At 55.3% G+C, this 22,726-nt stretch overlaps 1 protein-coding gene across 3 annotated transcripts; it reads left to right on the forward strand.

Moving 5' to 3' along the window:
• The first annotated feature begins 9,624 nt into the window (after positions 1-9,624).
• Positions 9,625-22,060, forward strand: PNPLA5 (patatin like phospholipase domain containing 5). 3 transcript variants are annotated; one of them, XM_038550271.1, is made up of 9 exons: positions 9,625-9,894; positions 10,247-10,479; positions 12,118-12,183; positions 12,447-12,656; positions 14,316-14,376; positions 15,674-15,859; positions 17,828-17,960; positions 20,150-20,266; positions 20,879-22,060. In XM_038550271.1, the coding sequence occupies exons 1-9, from the start codon at positions 9,702-9,704 to the stop codon at positions 20,961-20,963; spliced, it is 1,284 nt and encodes a 427-aa protein (XP_038406199.1). In that variant the 5' UTR covers positions 9,625-9,701; the 3' UTR covers positions 20,964-22,060. The 3 variants fall into 3 exon arrangements, with proteins under 3 accessions (XP_038406199.1, XP_038406200.1, XP_038406201.1); XM_038550272.1 differs by lacking the exon at positions 15,674-15,859; XM_038550273.1 differs by lacking the exon at positions 12,447-12,656.
• The last annotated feature ends 666 nt before the right edge of the window (positions 22,061-22,726 follow it).

Below are 22,726 nucleotides of genomic sequence, written 5' to 3' on the forward strand. Positions count from 1 at the left end.
GTCCTGGGGCTGGGGCTGAGCCAGCAGCTTGCATGCAAATTCTGCCCACTGCCTGTCTGTGACTCAGTGTCCCCTCTGTGCAAAGGGAGTAGCCACGCAGGGCCGCGTGAAAGCCAGGTGCTAGAGGACTGAGGGCCCTGGGGCTCAGATCCCTGCTCCCCCATGTCCACCCCACGCCACCGCCACAACCTGGCCAGTCTTATTTCAAATCCCTCCCCTCCATGCCCTCTGTTCTATACCGTGGCTCCCTTCCCTGAGGCCTGGACAAACCCTGTGCTTTCCCATTGCTGTGTCTTTTCTCTGGAATGCCCTCTTTGAATCTCTACCTCCCCCCATCCTTCCCCCTTCAAGCCCTTTCCAGACTCCTCCTCCAGGCAGCCTACCCTGATACACCCATAGTGAGGCCCCTCCTGGGAGCTCCTATAGCCCAGATGCTTTTTCAGGGGTGACCACAGTGAGGGGAGGGGAGGGTGCCCATGGGAAGAGAGTTCCAGGGTCAGCCTGGGCTGCCCCGAGACACCGGCAGCTCCGAAACCCAGCAGCTCAGTATTCACACTCCTGGGTGTTTGCCCACAAGATTTTCCCTGAAACACTCTCTGCTCTTCTCTGGGCAAAGCTCAGATATCCACTCCCGTGGGCCTCATTGTCGACCTCAATCTCATCTCTAGTATGTCTCCCCTGCCCACACTTCCCTTATTTAAAAAAAAAAAATCACAATTAGGACGTGTTTTCTAAGTCCCCTTAAGTCCTTTTTGGGTGGAGTTGGGACCCAGTAGATGAAGGAAGGAAGGAAGATTGGCCTTGGTGTTTGGATCTATAAAATGGGTGGATACTGTTTTCCCTGAGTTCCCAGCTCTCATGGCCAGGGCCTCCTAGGACCAGGGCTCCCTTTCATCAGGTCCTGGAGGAGGGGGTGGGTACGGGTCAGATGGCGGGTCAGGTGGCCCCTCCTCGAGGCTGGGACAGGGGTACAGAAGCCAGGTCGGCTCCCCAGCTTCGTGAAGGGAAGCAGAAGCTGCACCTGGCCCTGCAGGGGCGGGTGAGGTCAGGGGTGGGAACGAAGGCTGGCGTGGCTCGGGGTGCTGGTAACAGGGTCGCTCCCAGGGCCGTTCGGGGCTGAGTCTTGGTGACGCTGTGAAGCCTTGGTCGCACCTTCCCACGCAGAATTGAGTCAGCATTTGGGGGACAGCACATGTCTGCAGGCCCAGCGTCTGGCCTCACCTTGGCCCTAACCAGCTGGGCCGCTCTGGCAAAGCCCGTGGTGTCTCTGGGCTCCAGTCCCCCTCATCCGGGAAATGGGGATAATAACCCTGCTTCATAGGATTAGGGGACTACGTGGGAAGGCCCTTTGCCCAGCGCCTGACCCTGGAAAGCCACCCCATGAGGACCTTCTACCCTTGGCCTCCTCCTTGGGACAATCAGGAGGTCGACTCCAGTGTCCTCAAGGGGTCTGAGGCGCCATCCCAGCCCCTCCCCTGCCTTCGCAGTGAGCCTGTCTGTCTGTCTTCCCTGAATGCTTGTGGACAGCCCTGCTAGCCCAACAAGTCCCGTTTGTCCAGAATAGCTCAGCCTCCACTTATCTCCAGTGCAAAGCCTCTGAGCTGGTTGGCCTGCAGCCTTTTTCTTTTTTTTTTTTTTTTTTTTTTTTTTTGCAGCCTTTTTCTAAATATTCCACGGGAAATCATTCCTCTTGGCTTCTTATCGTGGGGCTCGGCTCTGCCTTCTGATTCCAAAGCCTCTCCGGGGAGGTGGGTCTGGAGGCAGGCTGCCAGCATCCCCACCGCCGGCCTGCTTCCTCCGGACTTCATCGGGGGCAACTCGTTCACTTCACAAGCGCCTCGTGTGCACCAGGCTGCGTGCTGGGCAGCGGGCACCCAGGGGGAGCCCGCCGAGGCCCTGCACTGTGTGTCCGCACCACTCAGCCATGTGGGCAGGTAAATACAATTTATTTATTTATTTATTTATTTATTTATTTACTTATTTATTTATTTATTTATTTGTCAATACAATTCTTGACACACCCAGACGAATGTTCTTCCAACGCTCTTTGTGACCCAGAAACTGCTTACCTTCTCCGAAGTGTTACTGAATTCACAGCAGCAATTAGTTGCTCGGTGTTTTCTCAGTGGATGTTCCAATGACAGCAACTGTCATATGATACCCCGGGCATTTGTGTGCACGTGTATGTGCCTGTGTGTGTTAAGCAGGTCCTTCATTCTTGAAAATATTGGGGTCTGCTGATGTCGTTCAATATCCCTGATTTATAGGTCAGGGGAACTGAAGCCCAGAGAGGAAGCGTCTTGTCCCAAACCTCAAGGGCAGAGTCCACTCCAGGGTTCAAGTAGCCAGGAGCCCGGTTCTCAAATCTGGGTCTTGCACCCTGGGTAAGATGACCTCCTTGGAGATCCTGGCTCACTAGGATCTGGGTGCGGCCCCTCAGGTGGAGGTGGGAACCGGGGCTGGCAGGAAACAGAAGCTGCCAGCTGCTAATGCCATCGCCTCCACTCTTTCTGTTGTTGGCCTGGACCACATTGCTCATTGACCTCTCCTATTTATTTATTTATTTTTAAAGATTTTATTTTTTAAAGATTTTTTAAATTTTTATTTATTTATGATAGGCACACAGTGAGAGAGAGAGAGAGGCAGAGACACAGGCAGAGGGAGAAGCAGGCTCCATGCATGGGGAGCCCGACGTGGGATTCGATCCCGGGTCTCCAGGATCGCGCCCTGGGCCAAAGGCAGGCGCCAAACCGCTGCACCACCCAGGGATCTCCCGACCTCTCCAGTTTAAACCACTGCTTCTCATGGTCTTCCAGATCATTCCTCCCACCTGCCGCCGGCCACGGTCCTTCCTGCCAATGCCAGCCTGCCAGGCCTGCTGGGCTGGTAAAGACCCATGCCCTCTGCGCCACCCCATCGTGATCCATCAGGCCCTTGTGGGTTCCATCCTGCTCTCTCTTTTCTCTTTGTAACTTCAAAACCTCGACGAGTAAACCGTAATAAGCAAAAGTTACTGTATTATTCTCCCAGCAATGAGCAATTTCATCCTTTAAAAGCAAATAGGGGCTAGGAGGGTATGACCTGGTTTCCGTCACAAGCACGGGTTGTGTTGTGATGACCTCAGGAGATCGAGGCCCCACGCAGGAGCTGCGGGGAGGAGCATGGAAGGCCGCCAGGCCAGAGGGGCAGGTGACAGCACCTGTCCCTGGAAGGGCAATACGGGCACCACAGGACAGGGTGGCTTTCTGACACCAGAACAGACCACCGTACCCTGTGCCCGGCGTGGCTTGGTTGCACCAGCCAACCATGCAGGCTTCATTTTTACAAGCTCAGAAAACAGACGCGGGTAGAGAGGCAAACCAGAGAGCTCAGGGATGCTGAAAGCAGCCTGGGACGGTGGCCGGGGCAGCACAGGGCGGGAGGGGCGGGCTCCCCTGCCTGTCAGTGGTGTCAAATCTGCGTCCTTCATCCCTCATGTTCTCCTTTTTTTTTTTTTTTTTTTTTTTGGCAATCAATAAGAAATCATTGAAATTAAACAGTAGAAGGGCAGTGGGCTCACTGGGCATACAGGGTTGAATTTAACTGGCATCATAGTAACAGGGTTGTTCCATGTTCTGGACTTTGAGACCTTGAGAGCAGTCTTCCCTCCAGGCCATGTGATCCTTTTATTCCAATTACATATATTTCAAAACTATGCCATTCCCCGCCTCTTGCCTTTTATTCGACAGTCTGCCTTACATGATTTTCTTCCCTCTTCTGTCCGCAACAAAAGGACCCTGCGTGTGGTCTAGTCTGGTGTGACAACCTCTTCTGGAATATTCCTGAGGGGTAGAGATAAAACCTTTGGCTGCAACATTACAACAGATATTGTAACCCTCCTCTGTAAATCATCCCATAATTTAATCCCAATACATTTATCGGCAGATCTATTTGGATAGAGTCTAAACAGCGGGGTATTTAAACATTTCTTCTCAAAGTGGCTGAAGGGACTGGCGAAGTAGGCGATGGGGATTCAAGAGTACACGGTTCATGATGAAAAAAATAAAAAATAAAATAAAATAAATTTATTCTTAGTGTTTAGTCCAATGTGGCCTTCTTGTTGGTCTCTTTACTGGTTTTCATGCTCTTCTCAAAGCAAAAGACAACAACCTCCTTCTGTGGGATGGATGAGAGCTCTTAGACTCTTGGCGGGCATATAGCCCATTGTCCTCAATCATCTCTTCTTCGGGTGGAACATCTGTTCCCTTCAATCGCTCTTTGAGAGGCATGCATGTCTCAGACTCTAACAGGCACCCCATAAATGCTGGGTGGAAAGAATTTACGCTTTCTGAGTGTAAAGTGATCTGTTCTCCGAACTCCATCTTACCACTCCAGATTCTCCATGTCTCGCTAGACCCAGCTGCGACACTTGGAATGTCACACCCGTGTGCCAGAGGTTATGGCGGGACCGACCCCCCCACCCCCAAGGAGTGCAGCTGAAGACTACTGCTGCTTGCTTGGTTGGCTCTGTTGTTTTGTCTTGAGACTCTCAGCCAGGTCACCCTGAATTCAGAATGACCTTGACTCACCTGAAACCCCCCGGGGTCTTTGTCCCATGAGCAGATGCCAAGCTGCCTTTTTGATCACTTGCTCTTCTGCAGTTGACGGTGGGAACCTCATATGCCCGACTGTACATATATCAGTTCAGTGTCATATTATTGGTCATTCCAGGCAATTAAAACCCTGGGTCTGGGGATCCCTGGGTGGCGCAGCGGTTTAGCGCCTGCCTTTGGCCCAGGGCGCGATCCTGGAGACCCGGGATCGAATCCCACGTCGGGCTCCTGGTGCATGGAGCCTGCTTCTCCCTCTGCCTATGTCTCTGCCTCTCTCTCTGTGTGACTGTCATAAATAAATAAAAAAAAATATTAAAAAAAAAAAAGTTTAAAACCCTGGGTCTGTTTCTGCTGCGCTAGGCATTCCTTCTGTCGTGCTCATCATCCTTCATGTCCCTTCCTGGGAGATAGATCCTTGCTACTTGTGGTGTTGTAGCTTTAGGAGGGCAACCAACATTAAAACGGCCAGGCTTTGCCCAAGAAATGATCACCCACCTCATGAATGTCTGTTTCTCCACAGACAGAGAGCATCAGCCTGGTGTAAGTTCCGTGGAGCAGCATTTTTCCTCATGTTACAGTCTTCTGACCACTTCCATTTGGGTTTTGGAGTCTCCCCCACCTGCCCTGATGCTTGAATTCTTTTTGGGGCTGCCAGTCTGGGTTACATCTTCTCTATAGGGCCCTTCTCGCTTTCAGGAAACCTTCTGAGACGACGCTGTTGTTGCTGTGCTCATCAGAGTCATAGGGACACAGAAAGTCTGGCCCAACACCTCCTTTGCTTCATCATACACTTCAGAGAAGCAGCATCTTCGAGAACAATTCCACAGTAGGTGTCCTTGGGTCATGGGAAACAATCCCTGGTGTTATGTTCTCATTCTTTCTCCAGACAGTCAGACACGCTTCGTGCGGCTTCCAGCAGATGGATGTGATGCTACAGGTGCTCATGTGGGATTTCCAGTTGTCACAGGTGGAAGCTCTCATGTCCCAACATTTACACAACTGCATGAACCTGAGGGCACCATTGCTGTCAGTGACCGCCATGTCATTGTTAACAGACGTGGCATCATGCTGGCGATGCGCATCCACAAGGCCATGATCGGTGACCCCTGAGCAGCCCCTGGCCCATGGTGGACCCCACAGCTCGTGCTAGACCAAGCACCTAGCACAGGGCATGATAGCTTCCCAGGCCCTCCTGGTGCCTCTGCACTGTGCAGCCTGGGCAGATGTGCAGGCAGATGTGGTTGCGGCTCTGCTCCCCAGCGAGGAGGGGGTCTGGAGGCCTGCGGGGTGTGGGGAAGCCCCCAGTGGCCAAGGGGAGCTGCACAAGAGGCCGACCTCATCACCCCATTTCTTAAAACAGGACAACGTGGGAGCATTGCCCAAGTGTCTGGTAGCAGTACAATGTTCGGGAACTTTCCACCCTTTTCGGGATCTATGCCCTGTTCCTTAAAGTGGCCTTCATGGCTCTGAAACCTCTTCCTCCCTTTTTTCTTTTTATTGGTGTCCCCGTCCCCATCCAGCAGCTACAGCAGCTCTGGCCTCCTTGTCCTTCTTTTCCTTCTTGCTCAACTAGGGAGTGACCGACGGGTCTCCTCACCCTCACTCTTATACTCTTCTTCTCTTGGGGGACATTTACTGCCTCTGCAGCCACCTCTCTCTGCAGAATCCATGGAAGAGGAGACTTGGCCATAGGTCAGATCCACTCACCTGCTTTTCATGGAGGCACCACTGCATCCTCTGTTGATCCTTGAAATGTGTCAAATCTCAAGGCTCCTCTAAAACACTGGCGCTGGGCAGAACTCACCACTTATGGTGGCGACGGACACCCTCTAGATTCCCACAAGCCAGACCAGAAGGAAATAGCTACTTGCTGCCTTTTTTCCTTTCTATTTTGATACAATCTCACGTTTTATTTTTTTTTAAGATTTTATTTATTTATTCATGAGACACACACACACACACACACAGAGAGAGAGAGAGAGAGAGAGAGAGGCAGAAGCAGGCTCTGTGCAGGGAGCCTGATGTGGGACTCGATCCCGGGTCTCCAGGATCACGCCCTGGGCTGAAGGCAGCACTAAACCGCTGAGCCACCCGGGCTGCCAATCTCACATTTTCAAGGAGGTGGCACGCCTTGTGCAAAGAAAAGAGTCTCATGTCCCCTTTACTCAGTCTTGGATCACTAACACTTGTCACATTCACTTCCTCTGTATATAGATGCAGAGGGAAAAGTAGCAGCAGATACATAATTAGACGCATTTTTCTGAACCACTGGAAAGTAGTTGTAGACACCATGCCTCTGTACCCCTATCTCAGTGTGTTCCCTAAGAACAGGACTTTTTCTTGTGTATCCACAGTATAATGTTTAAAATTGGTAAATGTGACATCAAAACAGCACTATGATTTAACCAATGGTTCACATTAAATGTTGTCAATTGTCCCCATCCTCATGGCTCTTTCTCTTCCCAGGCCAGGGTCAAATCCAGGAGCACACATTGCACCCAGTTGTCCCATCTCTTTAGCTTTCATTGGTCTGCATTTCTTTATCTGTCACAATCGTAACATTTTTTAAAAGAGCACAGGCAGGTTATTTAGTAGGATGTCCCTTAATCTGCATTATCAAAGCCGGTTCCTGTATCCTTTGGACATGTCCTCATCACTTTTCAAACACTCTCTTGCTTTTTGGCCTAAGAAAATGTTCCAGGGTCAGCCTAATGGGATCTGCTCTGATTCCTGCAGAGAGACCTCCACTCCCGAGTCGTGAAACCTCATGCCCTGGTCTCTGTGGACTCCCCCGGCCTGAAGCTTAGACCTTCCCACTCCACTTCCTACTCCCACCCTTCTCTCCTGTTAAGGTGACAAGGAGGCTGGTGGAGTGCCAACTCAGCCCTCTCTGGCTGGGTTCTTTTGATTTCCTGGTTTATGTCTCAGTTTCTTCATCTGCAAAATGGGATTGGTAGTATCGTCTATCTCACGGGGGTACTGTGAGGATAACATGAGACAGTGTCAGGCAGGAGGCAAATGCTTGCTAACAAAGGTTGTCAGCCTTCACAGGTCTGAGCCTGCGTGCAAGTCTGGCTGACCCGGGCCTCTGGTCCCACTCTGATGCTGTTTCCTAGCTGTGTACCCCCCCTTCTTTTTAGCTCCTCAGGTCCACATCTTTTTTTTTTTTTTTTTTTTTTAAGATTTTATTTATTTGGGATCCCTGGGTGGCGCAGCGGTTTGGCGCCTGCCTTTGGCCCAGGGCGCGATCCTGGAGACCCGGGATCGAGTCCCACGTCGGGCTCCCGGTGCATGGAGCCTGCTTCTCCCTCTGCCTGTGTCTCTGCCTCTCTCTCTCACTGTGTGCCTATCATAAATAAAAAAAAAAAAAAAAAAAAAAAGATTTTATTTATTTATTCATGAGAGGGAGAGAGAGGAGAGACACAGGCAGAGGGAGAAGCAGGCTCCCTGCGGGGAGCCCGATGCAGAGCCTGATGCGGGACTTGATTCCAGAACCCCAGGATCACGACCTGAGCCGAAGGCAGACCTCAGCCACTGAGCCCCCCAGGCGCCCCATGCACATTTGTTTTATTGTACTATTTTTTTTAAAAATTTTTTTATTTATTTATGATAGTCACACAGAGAGAGAGAGAGAGAGGCAGAGACACAGGCAGAGGGAGAAGCAGGCTCCATGCACCAGGAGCCCGATGTGGGATTCGATCCCAGGTCTCCAGGATCGCGCCCTGGGCCAAAGGCAGGCGCCAAACCGCTGCGCCACCCAGGGATCCCTTATTGTACTATTTTATTCATTGCCCCTCCCCTCACCTGTTTCTCTTGCCTTCCACTCCCAAGGGCACATCCTTTCACACATATATAAGGTGTGACCTAGCAATCCATCTCCCAGGCTGTTAATATATCATTTAAAAAATACATAGCAAAGTGTTGGGAATGTTTTTACATGTTTGCATAAATGAGCCAGGCAATAAACCTCATTCTTCTTTTGCTCATCACATCTGATGCTCTATGACTTTCCGTGAACTGTCCCATTGTGGTTATTCATCCGTTCTCTGGGGAGGGAGTAGCGGTGGGGAGAGTCACCTATCACGAACCATCACAGGCAACGCTTCCTCCTCGCGCCCTCCCCTGCAACACCCTCCTGGACGGGTCAGATCATTTGTTTAAAATTAAAACTTAATTTTACCCGTTGCCTGCTTGACTTCCAGAACCACTGCCCCAGTTTTCAGGGCATGGGCAAGTTTTCTGGGAGGCATTTCCTGGCCCTACAGGTGTCTAAGCCTCTCCAGGGCTCAGTGTCCCCAAATGAACATAGGTACAGTGGTCCTGACCCACACAGCTTTGCGCAGGTGACTGCAAAGGGCACTCAGCTCAGTGCCTGTGCCCGCTGTCCCAGCCGACACCCCATCCCCCGCCCCGCCCCGGCCAGTCGATGGGGAGGGAGTCGGGGCCAGAGGAGCAGCGATAGAACAGGTCCTCGCACCCAAGCCCCTCATAGTATAAGAAAAACTGCAGCCCAGAGAGGGAGGAGTATGGGCAAAGCCACACAGCTCGCGGCGGCTGACGCTGGCTGTCCCCGGTACCCGAACCAGCACAGCTGCGGAAGGAAGTCCAGCTGGACCCCGAGGTCCACCTCCAGCCTAGCACGTTCCTTCACGGCCCTCGGTTCCCTCATCTGCTTCCGCTGCCAGAGAGCAGGCGGGGCGCTGGCGCCTCTCCCCCGGGTCGGTCACCCCGCCTCGGGGCCGTGACCCACCCCCCGCAGCCGTGCGGGGGCGCCCCCAGCCCACTGCCCGCCCGGGGCCAGCGGGCACCTCTGGGGCCAACCTGCCGCACACCCGGGGGGCGGGGCGTCGCGGCCCCGGGACCTCATTGGCTGGCGCGGCGGGTGACGCGGCCGGGGCCCCGAGGGGCGGGGCGGGGGCATTGAGGGGGCGGGGCCTCGAGGGGGCGGGGCCACGGGGCGGGGCGGGGCCCGAGGGGGCGGGGCCCGAGGGGGCGGGGCCCGAGGGGGCGGGGCCCCGGCTGCAGCTGCAGCTTTTCCTCGGAGCCGTGTGTCCCGCGCCCTAGTCCTGTGCCCGGGTGCGGCACCCGAGCCCCGCCGGCCCCGCCGCCATGCGCTGCTACGAAGACGAGGGCAGCTGGAACCTGTCCTTCTCGGGCGCCGGCTTCCTGGGCCTCTACCACGTGGGCGTCACGCGCTGCTTCCGCGAGCGCGCCCCGCGCCTCCTCCAGGGCGCCCGCCGCATCTACGGCTCCTCGTCCGGGGCGCTCAACGCCGTCAGCATCATCGCGGACCAGTCGCTGGGTGCGTGGGGGCCGGCGCGGGCGGGGGGCGCGGGGGACGCCGGCCCCACGCTGGAGACGCGGTTTCAGCCCCTTACATCCAGCATGCGCCCACTGGACCCTCGTGAGAACCCCGAGGACTCGGGGTAGGGTTACCCTGTTTCTCGGGGGACGGATCAGAGCTGGGGAGGCTGTTCCCAAGATCAAAAAAGGTGGACAGAGCGTTGAAGGCAGGGCTGGGCACAGAAATTCTGAGCCGGAGAGGGGAAGACTCTCCACTCCCCAGGTACCCGGGAGGGAGGTCAAGTCTTCGGGACAGACGTGAGCAGGCCCCCTGGGTGTCTGAGGACTCTCTCCTCTCCCCACGCCCCCAGATTTCTGCTGCTCCAATCTCCTGGGCATGGTCAAGCACTTGGAGCAGCTGAGCCTGGGCATCTTCCACCCCGCCTTCGCCCCCATTGAGCACATTAGGCAGCAGCTGCAGGAGAGCCTGCCCCCCAACATTCACATCCTGGCCTCCCAGCGGCTGGGCATCTCCATGACCCGCTGGTCGGATGGCCGCAACATCATTGTCACCAACTTCGCAACCCGCAATGAAGTCATCCAGGTGAGTGTGTGGCAGGACCCAGGGCCTGGAGGCAGGTGAGTGGGCTTCGACTCTGCAGTAACTTCCAGGTGCTTCCCAGAGGCAGACCCTCCTTCAAGGGCAGGGGGGCGGTGTCACTTAAGGCTCTCATTTGTAAGAGTCTACATTTGCATCTCTCATTTGTAAGAGCTACAGAGAGGGGCCGCAGGGTGAGTACGGAGACTCCCAGCTTGCTTTGGGAAGGCCCCTTGGCTGGACACAAGGGAACGGCTCGGGAGGGGGCAAAGTCAGGCTTCGGTATTCAGGGTCCCTGAAGGTACTGTTTTTCCAAAGGAGTGCCTGCCTGCCATAGATTAGGAAACAGTTCAGGATTGTTATAAAATAGGAGGTTGTGACAGAGAGCTGCACGGTCAGGGAGGGAGGCCAGTGACAGGCTGTGGGAGTGGTCACGTGGGTTGGGTCCCTGGGAGGGCTCAGGCAGGTAGGGAGACCGGGAGGGAGGCCCAGAGCTCTGCTCCCCATTCTTATCACGGTCTGTGCCTGACACCCAGACTAGGGTCCCTGATGTGGGATCTGCTTCACCTTGTGACCCCAGCACCCAACATGGGGACTGTTTCTGAGTCTGTGATGATCGGAATTCTTAGTGTGTGCAGGAGAGGGGCCACATCCTTTGCTGTGAGCTGATGTCCATGGGCTCTCGAGAAAGCCAGTCAGGGACCCTAAAAGTTATCCCAGCATCTTTGCCTGTAGGGCACATAGCACATAGCACACAGTAGGGACTCAGTAAACATTAGCTGCTGTCACTATTATTATTAATCTGGGGGAATGAGATACTGCCGCTTGCATCTCCAACTGGTTAGAGCCAGGATGAGTTCTGTGTCCCTCAGAGAGGGTTGGAGGGATGTTTCCAAGTAGACCTCAAGACAAGTTTCTATGCTCTAGGAGTTTGGTAAGCTCTAGGCCAGTAGTCACCCTGGGGACATTTGGCAACATTGGAGGCATTTTTGGTTGTCACAACTGTGTGTGTGTGTATGTATGTGTGCACGCGCATGCACAAAGTACTATCGCCTAGTGGGTAGAGGCTAAGGATGCTGCTAAGTATCCCATTCGTACAGGACAGCACCCTCCCACTCCATCCGTCCCCTACTCCCAAGACAGAATTTTCTCAAGCCCCAAATGTCAATATGGTAAGCATCTTTTTCACTGCTGGACTTGTCAGAGCCTCTACTGGGAAGAATGGACAGCGTTTTCCAAGTGGATAAAGAAGTCAAGGTTTCTTGTTTGAGATGCATCTGGTTGGGTCAGGGAACACACTTTGGGAGACATATCTAGATTGTTGGTGAAGAATTCCTTCCAGGTAGGTGGAGGAGAAATTGTCTTTAGGGGGAAAAAAATCCCAGCAGCGGTATCGAGTGAGCAAGGACCCATGAGAAGCAAGAGGAGGGTGGGTGTCATGCAGGCCTCTGCATTCAAATACCTTCTTAACCTTGAGAACTTGGCTGGGACATGGCAACTTCTTTGGGCCTCGTTTCCCTCCCCTGAACACAGGGCTAATGCCACAAACTTTGCAGGCTGCTCTGGGGTTAGACACCACACCCAGAGCACGTTCCGAACGCCAGGAGCATGAACAACTGTGTTTCCCCTGACTTGTTTTCCCAGGCTCTGATCTGCACCGTGTACTTTCCTTTCTATTGTGGGATAATTCCCCCCGAATTCAGAGGGGAGGTAAGTGCACTTTGGGGGCTTGATGACTGAGTCCCTGCCCCGTGCTCTGGGTATCCAGTGTCCCTACTGCTGAAAGGCGTGTGGTTGGAGGGAACCTGTGCTCCTTGAGGACCTACTGTGTGCCAGGCCCTCCCTCTGCTCCTGGGGGGTGCTCACAGCATCCTGGGCTAGAAGACCTCGTGGCTCGGGGGCAGCTAGGGGTCACCAGCTGCAGCATGGGAAGAGGGCAGGGATCCTGAGCAGATAACCCACCTGAATTGCAGCGCTACATCGATGGGGCTCTGAGCAACCACCTTCCCTTTTCGGACTCGCCCTCCACAATCACCGTGTCCCCTTTCCATGGGACGGTGGACATCTGCCCCCAGAGCACCTCGGCCAACATACATGAGCTGAATGCCTTCAATGCCAGTCTCCAGATCTCCACCAAGAACTTCTTCCTGGGGTTCAGTTGCCTCATATCCCCCAACTCTGAGGTAGGCCTGGCCCCAGTGCCCACTTTGAAGGTATTAGAGGCTTGACCGTGATCAAGGATCCTGTGAGTCAGACTTTCCCCCGACCCCACCTCAGGGCAGTTGGGATACATGCTCTGAGTCTTACAGCCAAGCTCTTGAACCTATGGCACAGGAGTCAGGTTGTGTCCTTACAAGTTTCCGCTGCTTGAGTGAATGTTGAGCTGGCCCCACATCAATGCCAACCCTGCAGAGCTGGGGTGTGAGCCAGGCCTCCGCTGGTGTTCCTCTGGGTCAGGCTCCGTGAGAAGATACTACTACCATCTGTTACTCAGGGGGAAGACATCAAGGCTCAGAGAGGCTAAGCACCTTGTTCAAAGTCACACAGCCTGGAGGCAGCAAAGCCCAGTTCCAAATCCTCAGCTAGCCTCGACCCATGCTCCTAACTATGGCCCTGGACTGTGGCCAGTTGACTATTCCTGTGGAGGGGAGGCAAAAGCATAGACAAAAATGGACAATAGATCTACATTTGCTTTTTTCCCTTGATATTTCTGGAAAATGGGTAATTTGACCACAAACAATCACCATAACATGCTCCTCTACCTCAACCATGTCCTGTTCCTCTCCTACTCTTTCATACCTTCTATGGTTCTGTAGCATTTTGTTTTGTTTTTGACTTTAAATAATCTCTATGCGGGATCCCTGGGTGGCGCAGCGGTTTGGCGCCTGCCTTTGGCCCAGGGCGCGATCCTGAAGACCCGGGATCGAATCCCACGTCGGGCTCCCGGTGCATGGAACCTGCTTCTCCCTCTGCCTGTGTCTCTGCCTCTCTCTCTCTCTCTGTGTGTGACTATCATAAATAAATAAAAATTTATTAAATAAATAAATAAATAAATAAATAAATAAATAAATAAATAAATAAATAATCTCTATGCCACACGTGGGGCTCGACCCCATGACCCTGAGATCAAGAGCCCCATGCTCTACCAACTGAGCCAGCCAGGCACCTTGGTTCTGTTGTGTTTTAGAAGTTATGAAACAAGATCATGTTCATTTACTCTGATCTTCCCTATAGCTGTGGGGTGGACAGAAAATCTCAGCCCCATCTTAGAGACAAGGAAGCCGAGGCTGTCAGAGACGTGGTGTGGCCATCCTGAGGCCACACAGCGGGGGAAGGCAGGGCTCCCTCCTGGACCTGCAGGTGGCTTTTCTCCACCAGTGGAGCCCTGATTGAGACAGGGTGTGGGCCCCTGGGGTCCTCTGCTATCTCAGGCTGGTTCTGGGAATAAACAGCAAAGGGCAAAGGCAACCACCCTGCATTGACCCATAGGGATCCAGGGAACGCCCCGGGCATCCTGGGCCAGGCCTAGTTACCGTGTTGTCCAGAGGAGGGCACTGAGACCAGAGAGAAGAGTCTGGAGCAAGAGCCCCCACCAAGGAGTCTGAGAGGAGGGAGGTGACATGGAGCTGCGGGGAGGGCAGCTGATGGAGCAGCTTGTCCTGCCTGCGGTCCTGTCACCATCCCCGCCTAGCACGGGTCCTTGAGTCCTGCTGAGGGGCTTCTTGGGGAGCACAGGCTGGGCAGAGATGGCTTCCAGGTGAAGACAAGTCTCTGGCCTGTGAACACAGCTCAGGGGGCAGGGCCAGGCCTTCCCCACCCCATCCTGACCTGTGTGTTTGCAGGTAGCAGCGGACAACTGCAGACAAGGTTACCTGGATGCCCTCAGGTTCCTGGAGAGACGCGGTAGGTGGCAGCCCCCAGAGTAGAGGGGCATCCTGCTTCCTGTGAGCCCCAAGTAGAACCCGCTTTCCTGGTATTTGGGGACCTCAGATCCCTCACTGTGCTCTATGCTCAGCCTCTGCTCTATGCTTGGCCTCTGCTTGGAGGCTGGGGACCCAGAGAGGATCACACGTGCGTCCTGCTCTTGAGCTGCCTTGAGCCTGGTGCTGGGAGACAGACCAAGAGGGAGACCTCTCCCCATGGAGATGGAGGGATGCTCAGGCCTATGGGAGCCCAGAGGGGGCGCTTGACCCAGCTTAGGAGGTGGGCAAGGGGGCCTTCCTGGAGGCGGCATCGGGTAAGCTGGGCTTCGATGAGTTACAAAGACTGGAAAGGCTGAAGACGGGAAGAGAGCATTCCGAGCAGAGGGAAGATGAACAACAGCAAAGGAACGGAGGCCAGCACCATAACTCAGTGTGGCCTCCGGAGAGCGTGTGTGTATGTGTGTGTGTGTGTGTGTGTGTGTGTGTGTGTTCGTGGGGTAGTGGGGGGGTCTTCTCAGCTGGAGGGTTTGCATGTCATCCCACTGGGCAATGCTGTCCAACGTGTAGAGCGGAGACTTGAACCCAGGCCATCTGGCTCCAGAACCCACGCCCTTTGCCCCCCATGCTGCAGCCCCAAACACACAGCAGCAGGAGAGAATTTGCTGAGCACTTGACACATGCCCGGATCTGGCATGAGCTTTACGTACTTGTCTTCTTTAATTCTCGGAACAACCACATGAAGCAGATTTTAATTTTCTACTTTCTCAAAGAGGGAAACCGAGGCACAGAGCAGTTAGGTTGCAGAGCTAGCAGCTCTCGCATCAGGGTTTTTGTTGTTTTTTTTTTTAAAGATTTTATTTATTTATTCATAGACACAGAGAGAGAGGCAGAGACACAGGCAGAGGGAGAAGCAGGCTCCATGCAGGGAGCCCGACGTGGATCTCCAGAATCACACCCCAGGCTGCAGGCGGCGCCAAACCGCTGTGCCACCGGAGCTGCCTGACATCAGGGTTTTGAACCTTGGGCTGTGTCTTCAGGGTCCAGGCTCTGATTAGCCACTAGAAAGTACACAGGAAATGAGGATCAGAGAAGGCCCGGGGGACAACGGGAAGAGGCCATTCATTCAGGAGGAGCCAGGGGTCCACCCTGGACCAAGCAGGTCCCCAGAGCTGGCTTTGGGAACTGGGGCAGGTTCGGGTGGCATGGAGAGGCAGGACGTGTCACCAGGGGGTTCCAGACGTGCTGATCTGTCACATCCCTCCTCTCCACTGATCCAGGACTTACAAAGGAGCCAGTGCTTTGGATGCTGGTGTCTAAGGAGCCTCCAGCCCCAGCTGATGGGAGCCAGGACACCGGCCACAACAGAGGCCAGGAGGGGGGCCTGTCTCTCAACTGGGCGGTGCCCAATGTGCTGGTCAAGGACGTGCCCAACTTTGAGCAGCTCTCACCAGAGCTGGAGGCTGGTACTGCCCCTTCATGTGCTTGCTCACCTAGCACATGCCCTGCACACAGGAGCCTGGGGGCAGAGACCCTGCCCTGCAGGTGTTCACGGGCTGGAAGAGGACAGGACTCCTTAATTGAGCACCTATTATGTGCCAAGTGTGGCGCCAGCACCTTTATACAGTGGTGTCATTCACTCCATACCACAGCCGTGGGCTTACATGTTTTCCTTACCCCATTTCACTGATGAGGACGCTGAAGCTCGGAGAGGCAATTGGGAAATTCCGACCCAAATCTGTGCCTCAGAAAGCCAGGCCTTTGCCCACAAGGCCAGGGAAGAGCAGAAAGTACTGAGGACGTGAGAGAGGCCCACACAGAGGGGTCTGGACTCTCCACGTGGAGATGGGCTCATTTCTTCTTCCCACCAATACTCTGAGGATGGCACTGAATTGTCCCCATTGTATGGATGAGGAAACCATAGCACAGAGAGGTGAAGTGACTTGTCCAAAGTCACCCAGCTAACAAATAGCCCAAGCAGGAGTTCTGCTCTGAGCCACTTACTCTGCCCTCCTTCGTAGTGACCCAAAAGTCACAATGCAGCAGCAGAAAAGTCTAGGTGTGTGTAATGGTGGTGGGGATGTGGGTTTGAACAGCATCTAAGTGAGACCAGAAAGGAGGAGCTGGCCAGACAAAGGGGGGGAATATGAGCATCCAGGCAGAGGGTACAGTGTGTGCAAATGTCCTGGGTTTGGTGGGGGCTGCTGGAGGGCCCCGTGGCTGCAGCGTGGTGGCTGAGGGGCAAGGGAAGAGGTAAGCTGGCAGGCTGGGAGCGTCAGGCAGGTGGCTTTGAGAGCTGCAGGTCGAGGGAGATGGGGAGGCACTGGAGGTGGGGGGAAGCTTACGAGGGGCAGCCCCTCCTTTTCAGAGTTCACGGCTGCTCCGAAGTCTAGATACAGCTTTCTGCACCTGGCTGGGAGGGGACGGGCTGTGGGTGGGGGGAGACTGGGAGGAGAGAGGACAGTGGCTGAGGTTAGAGCGAGGACAGTCTGGGTGAGCGAGGGGATGGAGACGGAGTCTCTTTCTGCACCGGAGACCATATGGGGTGTGCAGGGACAGGCCTGGATCTGTGCTGAGCCCAGAGGTCTGAGCTTGGAGCTCTGGACCCAAGGCAGCATCCCTGCGGCCACCTGGGGGCACCGGAGAGCCGCCTTCGTGATGGGGCCGCACAGGCCGCTGGTCCCTGGGACAGGTGTTAACCTGCTGGACCCTTGCAGACCTCTCTTAATCCATGCGTGTCTGCCTGCATCTTGGGACACACGCAGGTAAGTGAGGAGGAGCTGGTCTCTGAGCTGGGGTGTCTGTGACCCCTCTCAGGGGCTGTCCCGACAGCACTAGCCTGAGACCGGGTTGGAGGCTGAGACTTGGTCTGAAAACTAGGATTTGGGCTCCGGCGCTGCCCTGACCAGGATGCCAGTCTCTTCTACCCTGGTCATGTCAGGAGATGGGGGGCTCGGGAAGTGGTTATGTCATTCTTGCTGCCGCTGTTGCTAATGACACTGATGTGTTGCTGTCATCAAGGGAGGTTGGCATGGGCACTTGTCCCATCCTGGGGTGAGAGGCCACAACAGACTTTGCAGAAGGGTGAGAGAGATGGAAAGATCTCGGAGAGCCTGAGACCTTGATTCCATCTTGGGACCCCTGCCACTTCCTGGGATGGTCTTTGAGCAAGTCACTTCCCCACTCTGAACCTCAGTCTCCTCATCTGTGAAAGGGGCACGCCCTGTGGTTTGGGGACAATAGTGAGAGAGTGCAGGCCGAGTGCCTAGCCCTCTGCTGGCTCAGACTAGGGGCTTGGTCAGTGCCGCTTCTTTCTCTGCAGATGGGGATGAGGTGGGGGGGTGGGCATGCTTTGTGGACCATGTGAGGCGGAGGGGGTGATGGTGAGGGGGCTGGCTGGAGGGGTGGTGGTCATGCCGTGGCTTCTCCTGCAGCACTGCAGAAGGCATGTACGAGAGACGCCAGCACCTGGGCCCGCTTCTGCCGGTCGAGGCCCGGCCGGGCACTGACCTACTTGCTGCTGCCCTGCACACTACCCTTCGAGTACATTTACTTCCGGAGCAAAAGGTGAGGCTGAGCCAGCGGCCCTGGACAGGGCCTGGCTTGTCACCCAGGTTGTGGTAGAGACGAGCGCCCATGGCAGGAAGGGCAGCTGGCACGCTGGGTAGGCAGAGCCTGGCTGGCCTCCGCTTGCTTGCATGGTGCTGCTTGCACAACCCAGAGGCGTCTCGGTGCTCTCCTCTGCAAGATGGGACTGATGGGGAGATGGGCTATCAAGGGGATGACCGGTGGATCAGAAACGGGACGTCCTGGTCAACGCTCTGGCCCTCCCCTGTCTCTAGGACCTTTGGCCCTTTGCTCTGCTCAGAGGAAATGTGCTGCTTCTGGAGAAATAACTCTAGGGGCTGGTCTGGTTCAGATTTGCTGTGTGGTCTGGGCCGGGTCTCTTGACCCCGCTGGGCCTCTAATTCCTCTTCTATAAAATAAGGCCCTTCCAGGGCAGACTGGTTGTGGTTAAGCCCTCACTAACCATTCTGACTTTGCTGATGAATGAATCACCTGCGTTGTTTGTTCATTCATTCCACCGATAGCTATCGAGGGCCTACCTAGGGCCAGGCCTTGGCTGGGGATAAGGAGGCAGCACTGACTCAGACCCAGTCCCCGGCCTTGTGGAGCTCACAACCCACAAACTGTCACATGCTCATCTGTGCAATCACACCTGTGCCTAGTGATGCCGAGAGAGGTCTACACTGGCTGTGATTCCTCAAAGAGGTCTACACTGGCTGTGAACCGAGATAGCTCACCCTGGGGGCTCTCTGGTCAGGGAAGGCTGCCTAAAGAAGGTAACTTTGGAGTTATAACCTGAAGAATGGGTAGAAGTCCACCAGACAAAATGGGTAGGAGTCCAGGGAAAGAGGGAAGGAGAAAAGAGTTCCAGAGGGATGGAACAACATGTGCAAAGGTCATGAGGTAGAAGGCAGAGGCAGTAAGGCTCACTGGAGGAGCAGAAAAGGAGGCCAGTATGGCAGGAGCCAAAAGGTAGAGTCCGGGACGAGATGCAGCAGGGGTGAGGCGACGTGGCGGTGGCTGGCAGGGGCTAGACACGCAGGGCTCTGCAGCCAGGCGAGGAGTGTGGTCTGCATCCTAACAGCAGTGGGAAGGCAGCAAAGCGTTTCCATGGAGAAGAGTATTTTTAAAAACTCTTTATCCCCTAAAAGGTCTCTGACGATGAACCACAGGTCTCTGTTTCGCTCCACGATGAGTTAATGACTGGATCAGCCCTGCTGTTGGCATTGCCAGCGGCCCAAAGCCAGGAAGAGAGCTTTCCGCTAATTCAGATTCTCCTCATGCTGAGCTGTTAGATTGAAACCACAGGTCAGAGTCAAAGAGGAGAAGTGCAAAGTCTAGACTTTTCAGCTCAAAAAAAAAAAAAAGTCTCTATATGAGCACCGATGGAGAAACCTATCCAGGTCACAGGGAAATTCAACTTCATACTTAGTATTTTTTTTTTGTAACGTACATGTTCAACATGCAGGTTGTAATAATAGAGGCAGACAGTCCAGAGCAAGGGAGGTGATGGTCCAGGTTACGTTTTGCTTCTCATACTCCACCCTGTGGACTGTCTGCTAGTTTGAGGCCCTGTTTAGAGGCTCCGCTGAAGGCAACATATTGGGGGGAGGCTCTGCCGTGCCCAATGAGTCGGAGAAGGTGCCCAGCCAGGCACTGTCTCAGCCACAATTGGATGGCCTGGTCCTCTTGACCCTACAGGGTTCGCACGGAGAGCCATGGGAGGGTTTTGAGCAAGAAAGGCTCTATCGGATTGTATTTCAGGGAAGTCACTGGCTGCTAAGAGGAAGGAGACTGGAGGCCAGGAGAGTAGGGAGGGCAGGTCCAGGGCACCTGCACGCAAGGTCATGGTCCTCTTCTGGCAGGTGAGGAAGCTGAGGCCCAGAGAGGTTCCCTGACCTGCCCAGGTCACACAGCCGATGAGCAGGGGAGCTGGGCGGCAACCGGACCCCAGCCTGGCCCCAGAGCCCTGCCCCTTCCTGCCCAACTCCCCGGTGGAGTCGATAGCCAGCTCTGTGGCGGGGCCAACGCTGCTGGGTGCTTCTCGCCCCCTATTCGGCTTCCACTAGGCCTGGTGCCTCGGGGTCAGGAGCCTCTGGCTCCCTGCTCCGGGCCCCTGGGGTAGGAGGGCACGGCTGGCTGCACGCTCTGGCCTAGCTGAGCGAAGTGTCTGCTGCCCCTTCGTCCAGGCTGGTGGCGTGGCTGCCCGATATGCCAGCCGACGTGTGGTGGATGCAGGGCGTGCTGCAGAGCTTGGCTGCTGAGATCTACACCAGGTCAAAGGACCAACTCCTCAGGCTGGTCAGGTGAGGTGGGCAGCGTGGCCTGGGTCGGAGCGGGTAAGGCTTCCCCTGTGGGGAAAGGCCCCGGCTGTTTTTCTGGACCCTGGGCAGGGTCCGCGCTGTCCATGTCCTTCTCTCCAGCCACCCGTGCAGGCCCTGGCACATGTTTGGTCACCACTGGGGGCCAGGCCCATGCTGGGCCGGAGGTAGGAGCTGACCAGTCACGCTGGTCAGTGCGCAGGACCTGCTCACCGAGGCAGCCTGAGCTCCCAGAGGACGAGTGGGCCTCCCTGCCCCGCCAGATCCCCAGCAGCCTTCCAGCAGCCTTCCAGATGTCCCTGCCTGTCCTGTGTGGGGTCTGAGTTGGGTCTGCTGTCTCTCCTCAACCTGCCCTCCCTACTGGCTAGAGGCCCTGGTGTCCTTCCAGCCTACTTGACAGCCATCCCTGGAACCTTCCTGCCCGTCTCAGCGGGGCCAGAATAAGGGCCTCAGGGCTCTCCTTGTGGCAGGATCTTGGGAGAAGAGGGACCCAGGGCTCTCTGAATGCGAGGGCTGCCCCCACGTGGCTCCACCCTGACCTTCACCCTTCCCCGGGCTCTAAAAGCTTGTACTCCCCGGCTTCTGCTTCCTCCACAGCCTGCCGGTCACCAGCCCCCTCCAGCCTGGGGCAGCTCCTCTCGTGGACCTGGCCAAGGATCCCAGACCTCCCCATCAGGCCTGAGGGGCACAATGCAGGGCCAGCCCAGGGTCTGGCCTCCCCTGGTCCCCGTCTTGGCCCTCATCCTGTGCCGACATCTGCTCCCAGTCCTTGAGTCCTGACTAGTCTTCCAGAGGCTCAGAGCCCAGAGTGGTGCTATCTGCTGAGTGGAGGACTGAGGGGACAGCCTCCCTTTCCTCTCAGACTCACCCGTGATTGTGTGGGTGGGTGGCCCCCGGGAACCAGAACAGGTCCCACCAGCTCCCCTGGAGCCCCTGTTCCTTGGAGCCAAGGAACCAGTGAGAGAAGGGGTGTCTCCCGGGGGCCCGGGGACTTCTTTTTTGGGAGAGGCCCAGCTGGTTGGTATGTCCCTTGGTCACTGTATCCAGGTCACCCGGCCCCTGACTTATCAGAGGGAAAAAGGAAGGTAGGAGCTGAGACACACAAATTGGCTCTTGAATTTCTGTGGTGGGGGACTCAGGGGCAGCGTCTGTTGAGCAGGGTCCGCATGCTGTTGCTGAGCTGTTTGCAGAGCACTTTGCAGAAGACAGTGAAAGTGCCATGTGCTCCTGATTAGAAGGCAGATGGAAGTGATGGGTTGGGGTGTGCCTCCCCTCAGACCCTTCCTTTGACTTCCTTGGTCCTGCACTAGCCCCGTGGTGACCCCATGGTTTGTCTCATTCTAGCAACCTTGATCTCTGACTTCCTACTCATCCATCCAGCGGGGACCCCCCAGCAGGGAATGTGAAGGTGGAAAGAGAGAGGGGGCTCAAAATCTTCTCAGAATCCCACCTACGTGGGTCCTGCTGGGGTGCCCGGGACCCCTGGCTGCCAGCACTGTGGCGCCACCCCCTTATTCCTCAGGAAGGCTTATGGTGTAGCAGTGCCTCCACACACGCCACCCCCAGGTCCCTTCCTCTCTCGCAGAGAGGAGACTGGGACCCTAGCCCTCTGGCCTCTCCTGGGAGCCGATCCTCTTCTTGTCCTCAGAGTAGAACCCACACTGTATCTTGGCTAGTCCCTTAGGACACACTCAGCCTGAGTAAGGATGGGGAGGGTGGGGAGATGGAGACATCAGCAAGAGAAAAAAAGAGCAGAGGAATAAATCCAAACAAAAGAGATAATGACTCATTCATTCATTCATTTGATTTATGCTTAATGGGTTGTAGGTTCTAGGGTCACAGCAGTGAACAAAACTTGCATTCTGGGGCAAGTAAGGGGAAGGAGATGCTAAACAGCCAACCAGAAGCTGAAAATGAGATGATCTGAGGAGCAGTAGTGGCGTGAAGAGAGCGAGAGAGAATGGACACAGCGGCGGTCAGGGTGGGAGCAACATTGGGTCAGTGGTCCAGGAAGGCCTCTCTGAGAAGGTGACATCAGGGGCAGGGCCTCAGATGAGAGGCAGACAGCCGGGGGAAGAGCTTTGCAAGCAGAGGGAACAGCAAGTAGTTGGTGTGGTCGGGGCCTTGTAAGCGATGGGGAGCACCGAGCGTGATGAGGCAGGCGGAGGGTAGGCAGAGGCTGGGTCGCAGAGGCCACTGTCACGGTGATCAGAGCTTCGGATGTGGGCAGTCAGGGGAGGTGTTGGGAGCAGAGAAGTGAAAAGCCAAGGGCAGAGTGAGAGAGCAGAGCATAGGAGGGCCTGGGTCAGGGTGGGAGGTTGAAAGGGAGAGGAGAGGTTACCGAGAGCGAGGACTTGTGGGAGGGTCCACCTCCCCACTCATCTCCAGGACCCACTGGGGCTGAGCTGGCCTCTGTCCCCTCTTGCTGTCACCTGGGTGGGGGCA

This window comes from Canis lupus, chromosome 10 (genome assembly GCF_011100685.1).
Source record: "Canis lupus familiaris isolate Mischka breed German Shepherd chromosome 10, alternate assembly UU_Cfam_GSD_1.0, whole genome shotgun sequence".
NCBI lineage: Eukaryota > Metazoa > Chordata > Mammalia > Carnivora > Canidae > Canis > Canis lupus.